The sequence below is a fragment of the Urocampus carinirostris genome, chromosome 3, assembly GCF_059441175.1.
Source record: "Urocampus carinirostris isolate Australia breed hairy pipefish chromosome 3, RoL_Ucar_1.0, whole genome shotgun sequence".
Lineage (NCBI taxonomy): Eukaryota > Metazoa > Chordata > Actinopteri > Syngnathiformes > Syngnathidae > Urocampus > Urocampus carinirostris.
In genome coordinates, this window is record NC_142351.1 from 11993025 (window position 1) to 12015124 (window position 22100).

General features: G+C 40.1%; 2 protein-coding genes across 4 annotated transcripts in view; both read right to left on the bottom strand.

Annotated features, from left to right (window-relative positions):
- Nucleotides 1-1090: 1090 nt before the first annotated feature.
- lmod3 (leiomodin 3 (fetal)) lies at nt 1091-6716 on the bottom strand. Its single transcript, XM_088330712.1, has 3 exons — nt 5022-6716; nt 3373-4908; nt 1091-1630 (listed from the first exon to the last, which is right to left on the bottom strand). Exons 1-3 carry the CDS (start codon nt 5304-5306, stop codon nt 1583-1585), a joined length of 1869 nt encoding a protein of 622 aa, XP_088186838.1. The 5' UTR covers nt 5307-6716; the 3' UTR covers nt 1091-1582.
- A 25-nt stretch (nt 6717-6741) lies between these two features.
- Nucleotides 6742-22100, bottom strand: part of LOC148368701 (FERM domain-containing protein 4B-like) — a 24210-nt gene continuing 8851 nt past the window's right edge. The window contains exons 8-24 of one of the 3 annotated variants that reach the window (XM_088330714.1): nt 20868-20951; nt 20708-20773; nt 20389-20446; nt 20228-20314; nt 17991-18067; nt 17732-17870; nt 17513-17654; nt 16361-16494; nt 15993-16109; nt 12808-13036; nt 12680-12733; nt 12459-12591; nt 12157-12321; nt 11244-12019; nt 10305-10443; nt 9922-10041; nt 6742-7163 (exon numbers count right to left, since the gene is read on the bottom strand). In XM_088330714.1, the coding sequence (XP_088186840.1) occupies nt 9924-10041; nt 10305-10443; nt 11244-12019; nt 12157-12321; nt 12459-12591; nt 12680-12733; nt 12808-13036; nt 15993-16109; nt 16361-16494; nt 17513-17654; nt 17732-17870; nt 17991-18067; nt 20228-20314; nt 20389-20446; nt 20708-20773; nt 20868-20951 (2518 nt within the window). In that variant the 3' untranslated portion in view covers nt 6742-7163; nt 9922-9923. The remainder of the gene's footprint in view (nt 7164-9921; nt 10042-10304; nt 10444-11243; nt 12020-12156; nt 12322-12458; nt 12592-12679; nt 12734-12807; nt 13037-15992; nt 16110-16360; nt 16495-17512; nt 17655-17731; nt 17871-17990; nt 18068-20227; nt 20315-20388; nt 20447-20707; nt 20774-20867; nt 20952-22100) is intronic. The other 2 variants (XM_088330716.1, XM_088330715.1) reach the window with 2 other exon arrangements.

A 22100-nucleotide genomic window follows, 5' to 3' on the forward strand; every position in this document is an offset into this window, starting at 1 on the left:
CTGCTAGGCTTTATAGCTTGCAAACCGGACACCAAAAGCAGTTTCAACATTGCCACCTTGCCCAACGCAGATTTGCCACGGAACCTTCTATTGATTCAGTCCAATCTACATGCCGTATTTTTCTTGAAAATACAGCGTGTGGAATATTTGACTAGTTGTGCAAACAAATCAGTGCTCAAAAGCACAAAGAAGATTACAAACTACGGAAAGTCAAGTCACCAAAACATAACAATATTTTACCTGACCTTTTGAGAAGAACAAAGAGAGCAACATGAAAAAAATAAAACAAGAAAAGAAAAAAAATTAGAAAAAAAACAAAAGGAAAAGTGAGAAAAATAAATATGAAAACAAGGAAGGAAGGAAAAGAAAAAAAGCCAGAAAAGAGTTAATTAAAAGATGAAAAGATGAATACAATAAAAGAGAAAAAAATTGAATGGAGGAAAAAAAAAAGCGGAAAAACAGAAATGACAATAAAATAATACTTAAAAGGAGCAAAGATTATTTTACATCCATCCAACCATCCATCATCTGCACCGCTTAACATCAGTAGGGTCGCGGGGGTGCTGGAGCTCATCCCAGCTATTTGGGCGTTAGCCAGGGGACAACCTGAACTGGTTGCTAGCCAGCCACAGAACACAGAAACAGACATATCATTGAAATTATGTGCAAAAGAAAAAAGTTTGGGGTTTTGAGGATAGCCTTGGCAGCAAGATGACGGCCCATCATGTCAGCTCCCTCTTGATGAGAATCATCTTATGTCAAATGCTCATTTCTCGACCGCAACATTTTTCAAAAATGTGTGTTTGTATGATAGTTTGTGTATTTTTTGCTTATTATTATTTTAATATTGTTTTTGTTTTATCAAATGAAAATTTTTTTTACCACTAGAAGGCTTTAAATAATATACACTGTCACTTTAAGCCCACTAAAGCCATATTTTCCTTACCTTTCATTTCCTCAATGTAAAACCCTCATGTTCTTTTTCTAGCCTCATCAGTTTGCACCCATTCGAACCGCTTTTGTTTTCCACCAAGCTAATCATATTGCTTAGGAGTTCGTTCCATGAAGAAGGAAGAAAATAAACAAGGACGACAGCTGCAAAGAGTTTTAATAAGGATGCAAAAATGGTTGCAACTGTCTGTACAAAAAAACGTTTATAAAGTACTTTTTGAAACAAATGCTTGGGCCTGTAAAAGGGTTTCTCGTCTCATTGTGTAATAAGTGTCTTTTTCACTGATTTTGCCTATTACAAGTTATTTTTTAACGTAACCCCTGCAAAAAACAAGTCCTTGCAGTATACCTTATTTAACCTTTCTGATTTTCACTTTAAGCCAATAATAAAAAGCTGAAGCAAATGTCCTCCAGGAGTAGATATATTGTACTTTTTTTCCAGGGGTTTTACTTTATATAAACTTATTTCATGTATACATAGCACACATTGACTTTAGTGACATTGTGAAACAACACCCAGCCTTGTGTGTCAACTTGTGGTACTTATCTCGCAATACACAGTTCATTTCCCAAATACAGTACGTGTCAAAACACTGTACAAATCACATACACATTACAATAAGTCACTGCCTCAGATGAGACTTGTTTCGCTTGATTCCAAGGCTTTAGGGAGCGGCACCTGCAAGGAAAGGTTTGGATTTGTATCAAAGGTTGCATGGAATTCTTTTATAGATGCTCATTTATAAGTATGGCTGATCTGTTATAAAGGTGAAATAAATACAAATGTAAGAAATATACATTTTTAAAGGGATTTAAATAAAACAATCTGATTTTATTGTTGTTTCGGAGAAAAAAATATATATATAGGCGGCCCGGTAGGGCAGTGGTTAGCATGTGCGTGGCACAGTTCTGAGGTCATGGGTTCAAATCCAGCTACCAGCCTTTCTGTGTGGAGTTTGCATGATCTCCCCGTGCTTGCTTAGGTTTCCTCCGGGCACTCCGGTTTCCTCCAACATTCCAAAGACATGCATGTCAGGTTAGTTGGCCGGTCCGAAATGTCCCTAGGTGTGAATGAGCGAGGGAGTTGTCACTCTGTCTGTGTGCCCTGCAACTGGCTGGCAACCAGTTCAGGGTGTCCCCTGCCCACTGCCAGAAGATAGCTGTGATGGGCTTTAGATGGATATGTATATATACATTTATATCCATCCATCCATCCATCTATTATCTGCACTGCTTATCCTTATTAGGGTCGGGGGGGGGTGCTGGAGCCCATCCCAGCTAACTTCGGGCAGTGGGCAGGGGACACTCTGAACTGGTTGCCAGCCGGTCGCAGGGCACACAGAGGCAGACAACTCACTCGCTCATTCACACCTAGGGACAATTTGGACAGGCCGATTAACCTGCCATGCATGTTTTTGGGAATGCGGGAGGAAACCCACGCAGGCACGTGGAGAACATGCAAACTCCACATGGTTAGGCCACAGTAGCTGGACTGAACCCTGAACCTCCGCACCAAGCCACTGTGCCACACATTTATATATACTTTCTTCATTTTTTAAGTATTAGAAGTAACATATTTTCTTCCCTTAGTATGTGTTTTTATTTTCTCCTACCGTCTGAGTAGCCCAATGACTGGTTCTGAAAATATATCATGGTTCATTGGGATTTTCTAGGAGATTTTATTTCTAACTTACATTATGTTTACTGTTTGATTGAGCCTATTTTAGCCTTTAATGGTTACAACTTGGTAAAAACATAAAAATAAGAGTAGTAACATGATCTTAACACATTATTTAAGAAATGTTCATCAAACTGGTAGCCCTTTGCGCCATTCCGCAAGAAAAAGTAGCACATAGCTTAAAAAAGGTTGCTGACTCCCGTTGTATATAAATACTTTACATTTTTATTATATTTACCTTAATGTGACCATTTTAAATATTTTTTTTACATTTGTTTTGGGGAAATATATTTCATTTTTAAATGTTCATGAGGTTTTCATTCCTCCAAAATGAAAGAAGTGTGATTGTAATTCTTGGACAATGGACCTTCAAAGTAAACTAGGGCAGTGTCACTTGTGATTTATAGGTGGACAATTTAGCATGAGGTTCCCTTGTCATCATAAATCCGTTCCACTTTCCTACAACCTTGAACAAGATACTGCAAAGGATGGATTTCCGTCTAGGAAAATGGCTCCTCTGGTGTTCATATGGTGGAGGCTTTTTTCAGCTTCTTGCTAAATCTTACAAGTGTAGATTTACTATACCAGACTTTATAACAGGAAAGTTATTGAAAGATTGTGGGGAACACTTTCTCAAATGAGGTGGACTTTGCTGAGGAAAATATTTGACTAATCGGAGACCTTACAATTTGTATTGTTCTTGTCAATGTTTTGGTCATTAACCATCTAGCAACAGTACTCACAGATTTAAGATAGGCCACGCTGCTCTTCTTGATCTCACTAAGGAGCTCATCACGGGGTGTGGGATCCGGCTTGGGTGGCACTCGCGCCCGAGGGACCGGCTTCAAAGTCTTAATGAGATCCTTCAGGTTCGGTTTTTCGTCCATGGTTACGGACTCTTTAACTTTGGGCGTCTTTTTCAATTGGAAACTTGCCCTCTCTTGCCGACTGGCTTCCTTGCGGTCCAGCTCTGCAAAATGGTCACGCTTTTTTTGAGTTTTCTTCAGCCGGACATCCTTCAACGGGTTTTGGGTCTCTGTGCTTGACTGTTTTGGAATTTTCTTGTGTTTGACCTGCTTCGGGGGATTCGGTTCTTCTTTCTTTGCTTCTTGTTTTTCTTTTTGGAGTACGTTTTGTTTTTCTTTTGGAGCTATGTTATTCAGTTCTTTAGGGATGGCAACACTCCCATTTTTCTGCATGAGTTCCAGGGGCGGGATGTACCCCAGCATCTCAAGTAAACCAGGAGGCAGGTTCAGACTGTCTTCATACATCTGCATGACCTCCTTTTGCTCCTTGAGCTGTTGCTGCCTTTGCTCCTCTTTTCTCAGTTGCCTCTGGCGGTCCAGGTTCCTGGTGAGGAGATTAGTCACCACCATCCTGGGCCCTGGCTGTTCGAAATGGTATCCCATCTTCAGCAGGGTGTTGTTGGCCTTGAGCAGGCGGGAGATCTCCATCTCGGCGTGATGACCCAGCATGTGTCTTTGGTTGTGAAAGCGCAGCTCTGTGAGGGTCTCGTTAAATTGGAGGCATCGGATGACGGCAACAATTCCCTTCCCCGTGATAAAGTTGGATTCCATGTTCAGTGTCGTGATGCTGCGATTCTCTCGTAACATGTTGGCCAGGTTGAAGGCGATGTTTTCGTCCACGCCGGTGTTGGCGATGCTGAAGGTTTTCACGTGTTTGTTCTTCTTCAAGGCGTTGACGTAGTCCAGGAGCATCTCTTTGGGAATGTTTTCGATGTTGTTGAGGTTGACCTCGGTGACTGAAGGGTTGTTGTTTCGAATCTTGTCGAGCGTCGATTCCAAGTTGGTCTCGTTTCCTGATGGTCGGGATGTCATTTTGATGTTATTCAGAGAAAGGTTGGGGATTTTCAGTTTGTTGATTTTTGTCTCCTCTTTTTTCGGGAGTTTATCAGCGATTTCAGGTGCTTTAGCCTCTTCGACTGAGTCTTGAGGAGGCTGAGAGTCCGGCATTTTCCTTTCCTCTTTTGTTTCTTTTGGTGCCTCCTCATGGCCTTCTGTATCCTTTCCAGGCTGTGTCTCAATTGTTTTATCTTTATTTACATCCAGTTTATCTTTTTCATGGACCTCTTTCACTGATTCATTAATCTCTTTGCTTTTGTCGGTACTCTCAATCCTAGTTTCCTCTATTTTTTCCGCAGGTATTTCTCGAGTATCATCATTGGCCTTTTTCTCAATTGCTTCCTCATTAGGTTCATCAAACCCATTTTCAACGTCATTATCTCCTTTGTTCTCTTCAGCCTCCTGCCTTGATGTTCGCTGATGAAGATAATCAAGAGGAGCAAGATTGTTACTATGGTCTAGTCTCAAGTTGTGTTACAGTATTTTGTTTGATCTCGGATCAAATATTGATCACTCGAGTGGGTTCTTACCTCACTGGGTAGCAGCGTAGCGGGCACCCTTTCTTCCTCAAGCATACGGTTGGATTCCTTTTCCCAGTAAAGGTAGCCGACCAATGATCTGTGGTCAAAGGTTCCAGTCGGGGGCTTCTCGGTCTGGTCCTTCTGCCTCTGCCCAACTGGAACACTATCATCTGGAGCGATCATAGTATCCATTTCACTCTGGAGCTCCTTAAGCTCTTCGGGCGAAAGCATAGCGAGGAGTTCATCCTCGTCGATGTCCTCCTCGTTGAGATCTTCGTTCTCTTTGCTTGACATCTTTGTGCTTTCCTTTGAAATTTGCAGAGGATGCTGAACGTTGGTCAGAACCCCGAAACGGTGAAAAGTAAACTGGCAAGCTTCAGTTGGAGTGGCTTCTCCGCCTGGCTCACGAGGAGACTAAAATTAACCATGGCGAGTGCACGGGAGATATTTACGGCAAGGCAAGTAAGGGGCAAAAGGCACGCCATCCGTCTCTTTTCAGCCCCTCCTCGTTGGGCTTTGAGATGACAGTTGCTTCATGCAAATGTAAACCTCAAGACTGGCAGCAGCAGGTGGACTTTTTTTTCACCAGCTTACAACGTGACAAAGCGATCCCATCTTTCATCAATCTTTTTACACTATCATTCAAAACAATGTAAGGTTTGAAAATATCTATTTTTTTTAGAAACTTTGCAACAGGTGTTGAGCAACAGCATTTGTTGGAATGACTACAGGCATTTATGAGTCACACATGTATTTATTAATCCTTCTTGGCTGTGGAAAAAAATTCATCATGACACCTCACGGGATACTTAGAACTACGCACGGACTGTAGAAACGTGTGAGAAAACAAAAGTATTTTTCATGGCAGTGGTCTAGTTCTTATCAAAGTTATCAAAACAGATGTCCTCCACATGCATGTTAAATCACATCACGCCACTTACAGACAAATGACAAACTCTTAACATTATTCACATCATACATTCAGATTCCAGGTCTAAAGAACGGAAGGGAAAGAGTTCCACATGATGAACAATCACATTAAATGTCACATTCACAATCTGGAAGTTAGGATTTAAGACTATTTTTACAAAACTGGTGTTTTTGTATGTTGTTGTTTTGATATCCTGTTGTTGAGCCTAAAACAACATCTAGAGCATTTTTACACTGCAAACAATACATTTTTACCACATTGGCAGAAAATTTGGTTCATTACTATAATATGTGGGCAGCACGGCGGCGCAGTGGTTAGCGCGTGTGCAGGCACAGTTCTAAGGTCTTGGGGAACCTCCTGTGTGGGTTCAAATCCAGCTACCGGACTTCCTGTGCGGAGTTTGTATGTTCTCCCAGTGCTTGCGTGGGTTTCCTCCGGGCACTCCCGTTTCCTCCCACAATCCAAAGACATGCATTTCAGGTGGATTGGCCGGTCCAAATTGTCCCTAGGTGGGAATGAGCGAGTGAATTGTCTGTCCCTGTGTGCCCTGCGATTGGCTGGCAACCAGTTCAGGGTGTCCCCTGCCCACTGCCCGATGATTGCTGGGATGGGCTCCAGCACCCCCGCGACCCTACTGAGGATAAGTGGTGCAGCTAATGAGATGAGACTATGATATGTTTTTTTATATCAAAGTATTTTATCTTGAATATCTGTCCTTAAAAATCTATATCTATATATAGACGGTAGATAATTTTGCACAGTTTAACAAATATATGCTGCCGAAATTAGATTAAGTACTAAAAACAAGCAAAATAACATCTGCTAGATAAGACCTTTTAGCTTATTTTAAGGATACATTTTTTATTTTACTAGAAGAAAAAATAAAAAAGCATTATTAAAAAATTGCAAGCTTAAAATGAGAAATTATCTGCCAATGGAGTTTTTGTTTGCATTGTACGTCAGAGTAAATCGAGTAGTATCGAGTATATGTCATGTAGAAGTTAGTAGGGTTGTGCAACTTTTTGAAAATTTGAGACCCAGTCTAAATTTTACAATCCACCCAGTTAAAGGCACCCTGGGTTCAGAGGTCAGTCATATGAGAGAAATCTCACGTTTAAAACTTCATCCTCTTGCAGTCCTCGCCGTGACTTTCTAATGTTACAAAAATGTAGTTTGGTCGTCATCGGTGGATGCTTGTGTAGCTGCAGCCCGGGTAAAATCTGAAAGAAGACACTGGAGTCAAACACACCTACACGATTTCAGATATTTCTGTTTGATCTTGATGGATAACCACATGAATGAAAAAAGCAAAGCACTACAGATGGGTTATAAAAGCATGGAATAAGTGATAAATATTAATATTCAACTCGGAATATACAATTTCCAGAGCTTCAATGTAGCGCAACTGGAAGGAGCCACAAAAACTAAGCTTCAATTTAGATTAAGCTGTACAAGAAGCAAATACTATAAAATGTTTCTGCGTCTTCAGTTTTCTTATCTGGTGTGTTTATGTTTTTTATAAGCAAGTGAAGATTCAGTGATAACCATCACCGATGTAATAGAAATGGCCTCATTTGCTGTTTTTAAAAGATTTTCCTTACTGTGTGTTGCTTGGCTTATTCTAGCCACACCCTGTCATATACAGGTCTGTACAACACCTAGTTTATTCAAGCAGCCGGCGGGTTTGTCAAAAATTAATTTGTTTTCGTTTCATCAGCTTCTGGAGAAGTTGTGAACAGGGCCTGGATATTACAAAGTACCATTCAGCAATGTGAATAAATGACTGTATAAATGAATACCAACAAACATATGCAATTAAAATAAATGAATACATGAAGAAATCATGTCATATCTATATAAAAGCAATTCATCTGTATGTATTTTTTCATATATCATGTCATTTATGAAATGAAATGAACTGCATTTATATAGCGCTTTTCAAGTCAATACTTCCCCAAGCGCTTTACAGTGTGCTTCACATTTCCCAATAGTGGCCGTGCAGCCATGTAAGGCGCTAACCTGCTTATTGGGGGTATTGGGGGTTCAGTCTCTTACCTAAGGACACTTCGACATGTAACACGGAGGAGCCGGGATTCGAACTGAGATCTCTTGATCCCAAGATGAGCGCTCTACCTCCTGAGACACTTTTTGTCATGTATTTTGTCCTGTATGTTTTCATTTAATTTGTCATGTATTTTGCCTCAACGAAATTGTATTCAAATGAGGGGGCAGGTCCAACGGGCTGAGCTTTTCACCTCTTGTCAGAACCCGAACAGTCGGTGGACCCAGACGCGTAACGTTTTCACACAAGCTTTATTTTAGGGAAACGGGGCGGTCATGCGCAGAAACACAAACGCCAGCGATTCGGCAATCGCTGGGCAGAAGTCAGGCGCAGGAAAACAGAAAGCCAGGGGCAGACGAGATCGAAACTGGACAGGACAGACGGGATCGATACTAGATACACGAGCAGATCAGGAGATGGTGTAATAATAGTCTGAAATAATAGTCTGTGCAATAACCTGTGCAGCCCTTTGAGACTCTTTGTGATTAAGGGCTATACAAATAAAAATGACTTGACTTGACTTGACAGACGGGATCGATACCTGATACAGGATGCACGAGCAAGGTACTGGACAGGATGGGACAGACGGAATAGATACCGGCTACTGAATCCACAAGCAGGATACCAGACAGACGGAATCGATACCGGATACATGAGCAAGATACCGGACAGGACGGGACAGACGGGATCGATACCAGTTACTGGATTCACGAGCAGGATACCGGACAGGACAGAGGGGATCGATACTGGATACACGAGCAAGATACCGGACAGAGGGGATCGATACCGGATACACGAGCAAGATACCAGACAGGACGGGACAGACGGGATCGATACCGGATACTGGCTTCACGAGCAGGATACCGGTCGCGACAGGACAGACAGGATCGATACTGGATACACTAGCAAGATACCGGACAGGACGGGACAGGCGGGATGGAATCCGGATATTGGATACTGGAGCAAGATACCGGACAGACGGGATCGACACCGGATACACGAGCAAGATAGACTCAAAATGCAAGTCTTGCAAGTGCAGAGGTTGGTTGACGGACTGACAAGGAGTGAATGGGAGCACTGAGTTTAAATAGGAGGGGAGCCAATCAGGCAACGAGCAACAGTTTGCACCAAACGAGCGGGCGAGGGCAGCCGTGACATCTTTTGGTTGTAGTGGCTGTTCATCACTGATCAACCAATAGTACAAAAACTCAGGCAACACGGCCGCCTCCTCATTTGAATAACATTTTGTTGTGAAAAAACACACGAAAATATACAGAACAAAGTACATGAATAAATTGCTTTATGTAATTTATTTAGGTATTACATGAGTTATTTACACTACCTTTCAAAAGTTCGGGGTCACCCAAAAAATTGTTTGTTTCCCACAAAAAGTCACACTCTTTAAAATGCAACCCTTTGAGACTCCTTGTGATTACGGGCTATACAAATAAGCATTACTTAATGATTTTTATTTTGAAAAAAAACCATCCTTCTAACTTTGCTTAGGTTATAGAATAGAAATGTCTAAGTCAACCCAAACTTTTGAACGGTAGTGTATATATTCATATATTTATGTGGCATATATTCGTAGGTATTTATGTATTCAAACATTTATTTCGACGTACGGCAAGATGGATCCTCCATAGGATGTAATTAGGGCTCCATGTGTGGCGATATAGGTAGTTTTATTTTGTTAACTACATTGTTTTGTCCTCTAATTGCACACCTTAACTTCAAATGCAACCGTAAAGTCAACACTAAATGAATTGATGAAAGTTACGTTGTGAAATAGAAACCAGAAAATAATCTAACAACAACATAAAAAGCTGGATGGTTTCGCATCATGAGCACACTGATGAAGATGGTGAAATGACCACGAGTGGCAACAGGACATAAAGCCACCTGCTTGTTCTCACCCTCAAGTGCTTGAGTGGCTGTCTGATGCTTCATCCATTCTAACAGCATCAACCACCTCAACTGACTCACATTTATTACTCTTTGTGTCGGAGCCTGATACTTTGTTTTCTGGAGAACATCTGAACACATGGGCATTGGTCAAAAACTCAAGAAGGAGCAAGAAAAAAGTGTCACAGATAATAGGATAATCAATAATTTCTTAAGATTTGCCTTCCAAATATGCACAGTGGAGTACTCCACTAATACTAATACTAATAATGTGTGTGTTCTAAGAATGAAGACTAGAGTCCGTTTAATGGTTGAATAGGAAATCAACTTAAATTTTTGCTAACTTTATTTCAGTCTTTCAATCAAGCTAAAAGTTCCTAAATTAATTTCTCACCTATTGTGTGTGGGGCTGCGATTGTAGGGCGACAAAGAAACAGCATGTTGAGAGTATTGAGGTACGTTGGGTGTGTCGTAGTCACTCAGGCCGACTGCCAACTGATTGCGCCAGTTCCCTGCACTCTCCACCGAAGACACTACAAGGGAGCCCAAACAAAGTTATTTGTTATCTTATACTATTTGTGGCTTTTTATGATGGAACGGCACAAAAACAACATCAGCCATTTATTTACAAAAGGAAACACCCAAATGCACACAAAACTAGCTGTACTGTGCAATTATATAATACATAAAAATGCGCCCAAAGGGAGTAGGTTGTAGCTTTTAATTGCGTACTCCCATTCCATTTTTTTCTTGTAGGGTAGATCAAATCAAAAGAGAAATTCAAAAACAAAGAAATGACATTTCAAACTTACAATTATACCGCTTGCCACTTTAATAACAGATAATACCCAAATAAACTCTTGATATATGAATCTTCTTTAGCATATTTATCTAAACCCACGCGACATATTTTATACCCATGCGACCCTAGTGGGTATAAGGGGTGCAGATAATGGATGAATGGATAGACGTATATAATTTATTCCCCCCCTCACACCCGGGTCATGGCACAGTTATAGGGTTATAAGGTTCACATAAAACAGTGGTCTCCAAGTGCCGAGAAAGGACACCTGAATTGGCCAAGACGCATTCAACACCTGTTGCTTATTTTGTGCAGAACAAGCAAAAAATAGAAATAAAACTTTGCAAGTGTATGGCTCTTATTGGTTAATTGTTCCATCAAATGATGGATGACAGTAATTTTTAGAAAGACAACAAAAAGTGACACTCAAATTAAGAACATCTTATGTCCTCCGTAGACATACCATTTAAAAGTCTGTTCCGGAAAATACTGTCTTTATTGTTCTAACAAAGCTTGCAAGCATCATCTTACCTGAAGAGAAAGATGTTGTTCTACTGGAATGACTGAAGGCAGCTGGCATGGTCTGGTAGCCAAGGCTGAGCTGAGAGCCACAGTCAAAGTCGTATCCTGCCCTGTCTCCTTCCCTGGAGTTACGGTTCCGATGGTACCAGCCTTTCAGGTGTTCGGCTACCATAGCCTTCTGCATGTTCTTGGCCAAAAGTTCATTTCTTGGTCCTTCCCTGCTCCGTGGAGGCCTCACTGTTGCATAAGGATTCTGTGATAGGCCACCAGTCCTTTCTGAGCCGTAGGGCCCAAACCTGTCATGTCCATGATAACCGTTCATCTGATACGAGGGGTTGACATTATAGTGGCCTTCGACGTCATTTTCATATACATAAGCACCGTTTGTGTAAGGTTCCATGTCTGGACACGGGCAACCAGAGATGTAGTAGGCACTGGGTGGGTAATGTGCAGAGGTTTCGCAGGCGTAACTACAACCAGAATGGTGCTGCACAAGGTTGGGCATGCTTCCTGTATTTCCATACACTTCCACATTTCGGTGGAGACGATGCATGGTGGAGGTCCGTGAATCTAAGGTGCTGTACTGTGAAGTGGCGGGACCGCAGAAATCCAGACTGGACTGACTGGTGTAGGAAGAGCAGTCTTCCAACATTTCTGAGCTGTTGCTTCGACGGGCTGGTGAAAGGGTGAAAACCGGCTTCTCTGGATCTGTTTCTTCTCCAAGCTGGGTCTGTGACTCTAAACTTCCACATCGAGGTCTAAAACCAAGAGGCAAGCCCTCGCACCTAGGCAGAAAAGAACATTTTACGAGTTACAAGAATTACATAAAGTTGTTATTTTAGAACGTTCAGCAAGGGTTTGAAGGACAACTTAAATTAGGAATAAAGTGAAGGATAACAGCAATGGTGAGCAACAACCAAACCTGAGCTGACTGCTGCTGTATGCATTGCGGGTCATGAGCGGTGTAGGGGGCATGCTGCGAGGGTCTCTGGGAGGTCTGGGAAGAGTTTTATAAGGGCTACTGTGGGTGGAGGCCTCTCTCGGATTGTGGTAGTGGAGAGAAGCCTCTTGCCCTTCAAAAACTAATCTAAAGGGTTGTGCCATGAAAGTGGGATGTTCAAAAAGAAAGAAAGGAATAAAAATGAGTGCAACTGAAAAATGCCTCGAGCAATACATGCTGAATATTGAGTGTTTTCAAAACAGCTCAGTGGCCTGCTGCCTCACCTTTTGTTATGGTTATTTTCCCTTTGAGATGTTAGCTTTTCCACTTCTTCCCCCAGCGATCGCAAAGGACTAAACTGAGGGGAGTCTTGTACAGATTGTGACCGTGGTCTCTGACTCGCGCTATCTGAGTCATCTGAATACAAAAATAGGACAGCGCGAAATCATGATCTGAACATGGCCTTGCTGCAGAATACTTCACAAAGACGCAATGCCAATCTCACCATCCTCCAACGGAAGGCTCGACAAGGAACTGCAGTCTGATCGCATGAGTTCATCTGGACAAAGAGAGTTCTTCCGGTGAGAACAGAAGAATCATGAATGTTGTCAAGGTTCCGTGGTTGCCACAAACCTGCAATGATGACAGAGGCTCGCTGGGTGGGTCTTTTACCCTTTTTGATTCGGTAATGGTTCATCTCGTTCTCGATCTGCTGAAGTTTTTGCATCGCATCTAAACAGTTTCTCCGCCTCTTCTTTTTGACCGTTTTACACAGTTCTGACTCGTTCGCCAGCTTTGTAGCTGCCTCCACAATCTTCTGCTGTAGAGCAAATCTGCTCTCCAGATTTCGCAGGAAAGGATCCTGCAGCGCAAGCGACAGAACGTTAAGATTTTCACCAACAAGTCCTCTCTTAAAAAGCAACTAAATTCTTTCAACCTAATTTAAGGATGCTTGCTGACCTAGTGTTATTTCTTAATTATTGCATACATCACTATCAAATCTTTAAGCAGACAGCCAGAGGAAAGGGTTCACACTTGCTGTTCAGTCAAAGTTATTCAACTAAAGCTTGATGTGGTTGATTTTAATATATTTGTAGTGGCCGTAAATAGCAACTCTCATTTACTCAATTTAATCATTTTATTTTGTGGAGTAATGAGAATATGTAAAGGAATTATTTCATGATATAATGTTAACCTAGGTTAGCATTTTTGGGACAATTTATTTTGTATCAAAATCTCATCTCATCTCATTAGCTGCACCGCTTATCCTCAGTAGAGTCGCGGGGGTGCTGGAGCCCATCCCAGCAATCATCGGGCAGTGGACACCCTGAACTGGTTGCCAGCCAATCGCAGGGCACACAGGGACAGACAACTCGCTCGCTCATTCACACCTAGGGACAATTTGGATCGGCCAATCCACCTGAAATGCAAGTCTTTAGAATGTGGGAGGAAACCGGAGTGCCCTGAGGAAACCCACACAAGCCGTGTATGACAACTGTTCCACAAAAAGTCTAGCGCAGGGATTGGGAACCTGCAGCTCACGAGCCAGATATGGCTCATTTCATAAGTACATCTGGCTTTTTGGTAAAAAAATACGGTCTTCACTGCATCTAACTTGAATTGTGATAGAGCATCGAAGCAGCACACATAAGACCCTAAGTTTGATCCGGTATAAATAGGACACCGTCTCAACTACAGTTTAGAGTCATGGTGTCACACCAACAGACCCCGTTTTGGCCGTACATCTCGAAGAAATCCTTTATGTGGAAGCTCATTAAACAATGTATGTTCACTGTTGAGACACTTTAAGATGAAGACCCACAGAAAAAAACTGTAAACACACACAAAAAAAGCAATTTGATAGGGTGAGCGGTCAAAAACTGCGCATTCATCGAACCTTACTTAAGTGTTAAATACGATAAAGTATGATTTTATTTTATTTTTTTTCGAAATCAAGACATATAGTTTTTCTTCTGGTTTACAAATTGACCTGTGGAGAACAAAACCAACAAAGAACATGAACTCACTGTAAATTACAGACGTTTTTTCTTTTTTTTTTTACTTTTGCGGTGCGAGGCTTGAGTTGCTCAACTTGGCATAGCAAATCGTGCAGATAGGACGCTGACTCCCATCCCGTTTTGTGACATGAGAATCAATATCGTACATATTTATCTGACCACTTTCTTGTTTTGCTAGATATGGTTAGTATGGATTGAAATACGAAGAAAGTAATTACACGGAGTACTACGGTGACCTTCTCATGTTGGATCTGAGTGCGCTAAATTCCAAAAAGGCAAGCCATTGGTCAAGCAATGTCACATGATCATCATCATCCAAACTTTTTAAAGCTGAGAGCTACTATTTGTTATTAATTAGCACACAGGGTTATCAGTTTGATATGCATTTCTGAAATCCAATTCATCACGTTATTAAATGGGTTAGGAGGGTAACTTTAAAAATATAATCGATACAATTACTAATTGATGAAAAATGTAAGCTTTAACGTAATCAGAATACAATAAAATTAAAGTTATGGAACTTGATTACTTTTGATCACTTTTGTTTTACCCCAATACCACATAACACTAAATTAACTAAATATGAATACAATTAATACTTTTTGAAAAAGAAATAGAGGAAACCCAGATCACTTAGTTGTCCTGTGGCACGACCAGGCATGGCAAATGTAAAGAAAGCTAATGCGAATGAGGAAAAGAATAAAAAGAGTTAAAACTAACTCACCCTAAACTTCAATATTGTCCTCTGTAGTGTGCAACATAAAATGCTTTGAAATAAAATTGTAATCCTTCAAAATAATCCTTATTGTTACTAAATATACCTGAAACTTGATTTTTATCTTTTTTCCTGTAACTGTAACGGACCACAATTACATTTTTTTATCCTCATCACGTAACACCGAATCATGTATTCCATTATTTCTCCAACCCTGTTTTTTACTGTTTGTTACTATGTTGTCACTAGGTTAATTATTGGAATTATCGTTGAACAGAAGGGCGGCACGGTGCCTGGGTTCAAGTCTAGCTACCGCAGCCTCCCCATGTGAAATTTGCATGTTCTTCCAGTACGTGAGTTTCCCCAAAAAATGCATGTCATGTTATTTGGCCGGTCCAAATTGTCCCTATGTGTGAATGGGCAAGTGGTTGTCTTTCTGTGTGCCCTGCGACTGGCTAGGAACCAGTTTAGAGTGTCCCCTGCCCACTGCCTGAGGATAGCTGGAACTGTACTGAGGATAAGCTGTGCAGATAATGAATGGATGGAATGGATGGTTGAACAGACTCACCCAACCACTAAAAGAATCATTTTACTCAGAAATTACCATGACCCAGGACTGGTGAGCTATTTTCAGAACCAGTCCGCGAGCTAGACAGGTGTTTTCCGGGCCCTCCTGGTGCCCGTAGGCAACATGTTGGAGACCTCAGATCTACAGCCAGTGATGGCCAAGCACGGTACGTCATTACATATAGTGACGATGAGTCGGTGTGCGTTGCAGTCCATGGCAGAGGCTCCACCAAACCCCGAGACTGATTTACCAAACCCTGAGAGTTCAATCGAACCCAGGTAAAGAACTACCGGTTAAGGTCATTTTAGTTGGTAGTTTGTAGCTATCACGGAGATACATTTAGATTGAGTAGTTTGATATATTTGCATTTCACGAAAACAACATTACTTTCAGTAGACTGTGTGTGGCGGCATACCACATTTACTTGCCAAACAAAGTTAAGGGTTGAACACCCATTTAAATGGCAAATCATGCCTCCAAAAATGATTTATGTCCACCTTTTAAATGAAACACAAACCTCATTGTATGGGAAAAGGTCATCCAACTTGAAAGCAGTGCCAACTCGCCGTCTAACCTGCGGAGGTCGTTCATCTGAAGACAAGGGGTACTCTTTCGGCAACTTGCCCGTAAGTTCCTGAGAATAACAAGCACTTAAATGAACCCTCTTGTAAAATACTAGGTCACACAGTATATAAATTAAATGCTTTGTTTGGGTTCTGAAGATAGACGGTACCCTGTAAAGATTATTCATGACAAAATAGTCGCATTACAATAACAAAAAATGGGTAAAACATTTCTGATTTGGATCACATTGATGCGATAACACCCTAATGACACCTAAAAGCTTACATATTGTACCTGTCAACAAAACAAACAATGTCTTACCGCTTCCCTAAGACAAATCTTTTTTAGCTCCTTTGTTTTTTTGGACAAGATATCTTGAATGTCCTGCTCTTTCTTTCTCAGGTCAAAAAGTTTCTCCTTCTTCTGCTCCTCGCTCATTTCAGAGTCTGCAGAACCTGTGAAATTGTAAAATGAATAAGGTTTGAAAAGCTATTTCATTATTATCTCATCTCATCTCATCAGCTGCACCGCTTATCCTCAGTAGGGTCGCGGGGATGCTGGAGCCCATCCCAGCAATCATCGGGCAGTGGGCAGGGGACACCCTGGACCGGTTGCCAGCCAATCGCAGTTCATTATTATATATTATATTAAATATGTTATATTATATTATATAAATATATTATATATCAAATTATAAATCATAAAAATGTCGTGAATAAATAAAATAATTGTCTTAATTGTAGAATATAACTGTCCACAAGGAGATAATGTGGCTGAGTTGAAATAGTAAAAAAAGTAAAAAAGGAAATATAATAATGATAATAATAAATATAATAATAGTATGAGAAAATTAATATGCTAAATAAGGTAATTGTGTTTATTTTATGTATTTCCTTTTTTTAAAGAGCAAAAAAAATTCAAAATAAAAGCAGTATAAAAAAGAAAAACGATACAGTAATCTCTCTTTTATATCGGGGGTTATGTTCCGAAAAGGACCCGTAATAGGCAAAATCTATGAAATTATTTTTTTTATACAATAAAATACTCTAGTATACACTGAAACCAAAGAACAGACCCTTTTTACAAGCTCAATCATTTGTATAAAATATAAAAATTACTGTGTAAATATTTTATTTATCTATTTAATTTTACAAATAACTACTGTACTCTTAAACAATAATAAACGCGTTGACTGTTTAGCCAATCAGAATAGAGAACACAACACACAATGCAATTCCTAAAATAGTGAAAGCGTTTAGCGTAACCAGCGTTACAGTGAGGGATTACTGTACTTCAAATGAGCAAAATGTTCAAGACAAAAATTTAAAATATAGTAAAATAAGAAAAATTGGGGGCGGGGGGAGTGTTTCACAAGATTTTTTGTTGGATCATTTGTTGATTTATGTGACACTGCATTCATAGGTTATTTCTTCCATATTTTGCCTTCATGATATTTGTATAAGTGAAACCAACCTGTTGATACGAGGCTTCCATTGCTGGCTGTAATCAGGTTGTTTTTCAGGACTGACTCTCCAAGTTTGCTTATCTTTGCTCCGTTGTGTTCTGTGAGATCCATGGCGATTTCCTCCAAGCTTTTAGAAACTCCAAGTTTGGCCTAATGAAGTTATCAAAAGTTATTCAGTGGAGTATTTGTATTACTTAATTTAAAACAATTGTAAGTCAGTAACGTACTTTGCTCTGCTTTCTGTCCAAGTAGAATTGGTGCTGACTAATAGCCATGACCCAAATAGTTTTAATCAAAGAGTGGCTGGCATACCAAGTGTGGATGAGGAGTCCAGTCTGTCCGAAGGTGCGCTTGGTTACCGCTCTCCTAAAGCAATAAGAAATCGAGTTTAAATCAGGGTGTGGCTTTTTCAGATTTTGCCAGCGACAAACTCTCACGAATAGTCAAACAGGATAAAAGGAAACTTGAAATCTGACATGAGCTCACCTATGTGGATCATTGACTTCAACAGCAAATTTTTTCTCCCTAAAGTACAAATTTTCCAGTTGCTTCCACTGATAAAGCTGGCAGAAAAAAACAGAGAAACGACAAACAGAAAATATATGAATCATGCTTAATGTACTTATGAAGTGTCATTGGAGTGTGGTGCAGAAGGACTGTAACAGTACAGGTGTTCCAACTCCCATTTAACACTTTCTTACTCATCCCAGAATGTTCTGTGTCTCATGTTCTGCCTAATTTCAAGTCTAGTGACTAACTGAGTGTCTGGTCCAGGAGTGAATAAACCTCAAAAGATGTGATCTTATTGGTACACAGAAGAGGTGGGATGGAAACTGTTTGTCAAAATATACACCCAGAACAGCATTTCAAAGTACTGTAAATATCCCTTCAAAGAACACCAGAAGATGACGTCTTACCACCACAAACGGTCGTCTGCTGTGAATCCTATTTTGTAGTTCTGAAAACTGGCTTCACCGTCAACAAAAACTTTTACTATATCCGTGTCTGACTTGCCTCCACAGGTATTCTCACGCATGGTAACTCCCTCCTCCACTCCCCTAGCAGTCAACTGACGCGTACACAATGCAGCTGTCAAAATAAAACTGCATCATCTCATTTGTTCCGCCAGTATGTATTGTAAGCGTGTGACACGTTTTAATAAAACACTTCTAATTATTCTTGGTCCCATGTACTAATACCAAATGTCGTATCGGGTAGCATCACTTAAGCGGGCAGTGTTCATTTTACCTCTGAAAAGTGATGGGTCCCGGGGACTCGCATGCTCAAAAATCTATGGGTCCCAACAGAGATCTATGGGTCCCCAAAATTTAGTTTTATCGAGGTTGAAATTGTAATTCGGCAACAAATATTTAATATAAATCTATATATTCATTCAGTTTTAATCATCACAGTTTATTGGTAATACATATCAGTTATCAATTCAAGATTTTTCAGTTCACAACAATATTGTAAATTATACAAAATAATATTGCTGAAATAATTATATAAATCTATATTTTCATTCAGTTTTAATCATCACAGTAAATTGGTAATACAAAGCAGTTATCACTTCAGATTTTTCAGTTCACAATATTGCACATTACACAAAATAATATTGCTGAAATATTAATCTATATTTTCATTCAGTTTTAATCATCACAGTAAATTGGTAATACAAAGCAGTTATCACTTCAGATGTTTCAGTTCACAATATTGTACATTATACAAAATACTGAAAATACTGACATCCACTTAGCTATTTTTAGCAGTGAAAGCATGGCCAAGTCTTCTTTTTGATGTCGTATCCGTTCATACTTGCCTCTCTCTTCCATAGCTAATTTGTGGTTTTCATTGTCGTTGTGTCAATGTGCTTTTCTGAAAGTTCGTATTGCGAAATGATTTATGTAATCCAGTTTTTTTGTCACGCTGGGTACACGCATCACAGAACATGTAGCTTCCATTATCATCCTCCTCATAGCGTAACCAGGAATATAATTTAGTCCATTTTGCCAGAAAAGTCCTTTTCTTGCTAGGAGTATTCTTTTATTTTCTTTCGTCGAATCGTTCGCTTCAACGCACGTGTTTTCCTTGCCTTCTCCTGCATTCTGAAGAATTTCTCCACCGTTTTTTCGTGGCGGAATTATTGCCGTTGCTATCACTTCATGTTTCGACTTATTACTGACACTGAAAAAATTACCAATTTTGTGTTGATTCGCACCTAATACTAACTGTTTTTTCGGAGGCATACTTATCTTTCACTCAACGACAACCACCACAACAATGATGTAATCTCTAAGCAACGAGATCTCGTTTGCCGAGATCAGCGTGCAGACGAACTGCGAGGCCAAAACAACAATGGCGGATCTGCCTGACGAAAAGTTTGGAGTGCGGTAAATCTTTGTTTAAAAAAAAAAAAGGAATCGGGTAATAATGACAATTTTGTGTCAAAAAAGTTGCGTCCCGGGGCCGCACGTTGATTTGACACTATGCGTCCCCAGCAAAAATGAGGGCAAACGAGAACACTGCTCGGGTCTCTATCAATTGGGAAGTTAAAATTGCAAACCCGCATGGCTTCCTGTAAAGTAACATTAAAAATAACGATTGCAAGCCTTCAAAAAGAAAGTCTTGCCCTTGAGTTTGTTTAAAATGATGACTCAGCCGCCTTACAGTGTGCTGTGATGTCATATCTGCAGACCAAGTCTCCACCCCTGAATGATGTTTACCTTCCTGGGTTTCAGTTTATCTTGTAGGTCATACTGGCCGATGCCTTTGTAGCTGATTCCAAGCCACCATGGCATCCCTTGTTTATCCTGTAGGGGGGGGAATAATCAAAATCTGCTCAGTTTGCAATGTTAAAATTGGCATGACTGGGGTGGACGTCTACCTTCACTTCATAGTAGTGGACACCATATGTGGGAAGGGATTCCACAAGTGTCAGATACCTACAATGAAAAATTTTTATTACCACCATGGTTTGATGAACAAGGTACACACGGGCTGTGCTAAAGGTGAGTGGGAATTCTAGTGCATTAGTTTCAGGGAGTCCGCGGGATTCGCTGGACTGCACATATTGATTGAGTTTTACCAGTTGATGGGAAAAAGGATTCAGCAAGACTAAGTGAGGGTAGAGATTAATGGCTTGTAACCATTCTGACATTAATTATTATAGAAAATCAATATTATATTTTCACTTTGACACTTACTGAACAATGGCCTGCCCTCTGGAGACTCCTTTTAGCTGTTTATAGTAGTCGATAACTCGATCCTCACTGCGGTAGCATCAATGAAGTAAAAAAAAATCTTTCCAATCCAACAAAAATTGTGCAGCTCATCCCAATCCAGACTGTTTTAAAATGGGCCTACCAGTATGCAAGAGATGGATGCTCCTTGAGGACTTTAGTAGGAAGAGTGGGAAGCTTCTTTAAATCAGCTCGAGTGGCTTCATCGCTAGGGAAATAGAGGTATGAAATGAACGAGAGCTGAGTTTTTTTTTTGTGTGTGTGCTTTTTTAGGACTACCAACTATCAAACACAAAGCATCAAAACATTTTCTGCAATCACAAACCCAATCAGTATGGAATGACCAACATGCTAGTAGTGTCAAACAGGTTCATATGTCCCTCAAATATAAGTGTTTTTTATTTCCAACAAGCATAAAAGCCCAGCATTGCCGGGCTTGGTATTACGGGGCATTCTACTTTGGCGTGATTGTGGAGGCCAAGGTTTGTAGATACAGGGCCAGGGAGGAACTAGGGCGGCCTATAGAGCCGCATGCAGCTCCAGAGCCGCTTATACATGAAAGCTGATGTTTATCGATTTTGTTTGTATGTGCATTGACACAAAACCTACCTAAAGACACTTGCAAAGGCCTAAAGTACAATTGAGTACATTTTTACAAAAATCATTACAGCCATTTCGGAGCCTATGAGTCACATACAAACACGCACACTCAACCACACAAATTGGGATTTACAAAGTATTTTAGATAGATGTTTTTGGTCTGGTTTATTTTTTTAGTAGTTGTGATCGCACTTAGTACACAACATGGTTGCTGCACTGTTATTCTTTAACTGATACGTAGACAGCAAGCTGTCCAGTTTAAAAACGAGAAAAATGATATTTCAAAGCAACATTTTCCTGTTTCGTTGGAAAAGTCTTCTGGTCATTGGAAGAATGTATTTTTCTTTTTTGCCTATATGTAAAGGGACAAGGTGTATTATATAACTACTAGTAGTATAAAAAAACTTTGCAAAAAAAAGAAGACGAAGAAAAAAATAAATAATTCTTCGCCATCTTGCTACTAACGGCACCCAGAAAAACAAGAACCTTGTTAAAGGCTGGGAAAAATAAGAAAAGAATTGTGCGATTTTTTAACTTTGAGTCTTTCTTACTCTGTAGCACGTTCTGCCCCTTTTAAAAATCTTATTTGACTAAAATATTTTTTTAATATATTTTATTTTAATTTAGCTGGGCTTTTTGCAATGTGAAGCTTTAAACACACAGCCGAAAACCCTGTTTAGAATTTGAACAAAAAAAGAAAAAAAGGAGAAAACCAATACTTATTAGCAAAATTATCTGCCAATAGAAAATATAATTT

What these genes read in the sequence shown, in the direction of transcription:
- lmod3 (XM_088330712.1), bottom strand. Translation starts at nt 5,306, where the DNA reads ATGTCAAGCAAAGAGAACGAAGATCTCAACGAGGAGGACATCGACGAG. An exon ending in CTACGCTGCTACCCAGTGAG is followed by an intron (nt 4,909 to 5,021) that starts GTAAGAACCCAC and finishes TATCTTCATCAG; the next exon opens with CGAACATCAAGGCAGGAGGC. An exon ending in GCGTGGCCTATCTTAAATCT is followed by an intron (nt 1,631 to 3,372) that starts GTGAGTACTGTT and finishes CTTTCCTTGCAG; the next exon opens with GTGCCGCTCCCTAAAGCCTT.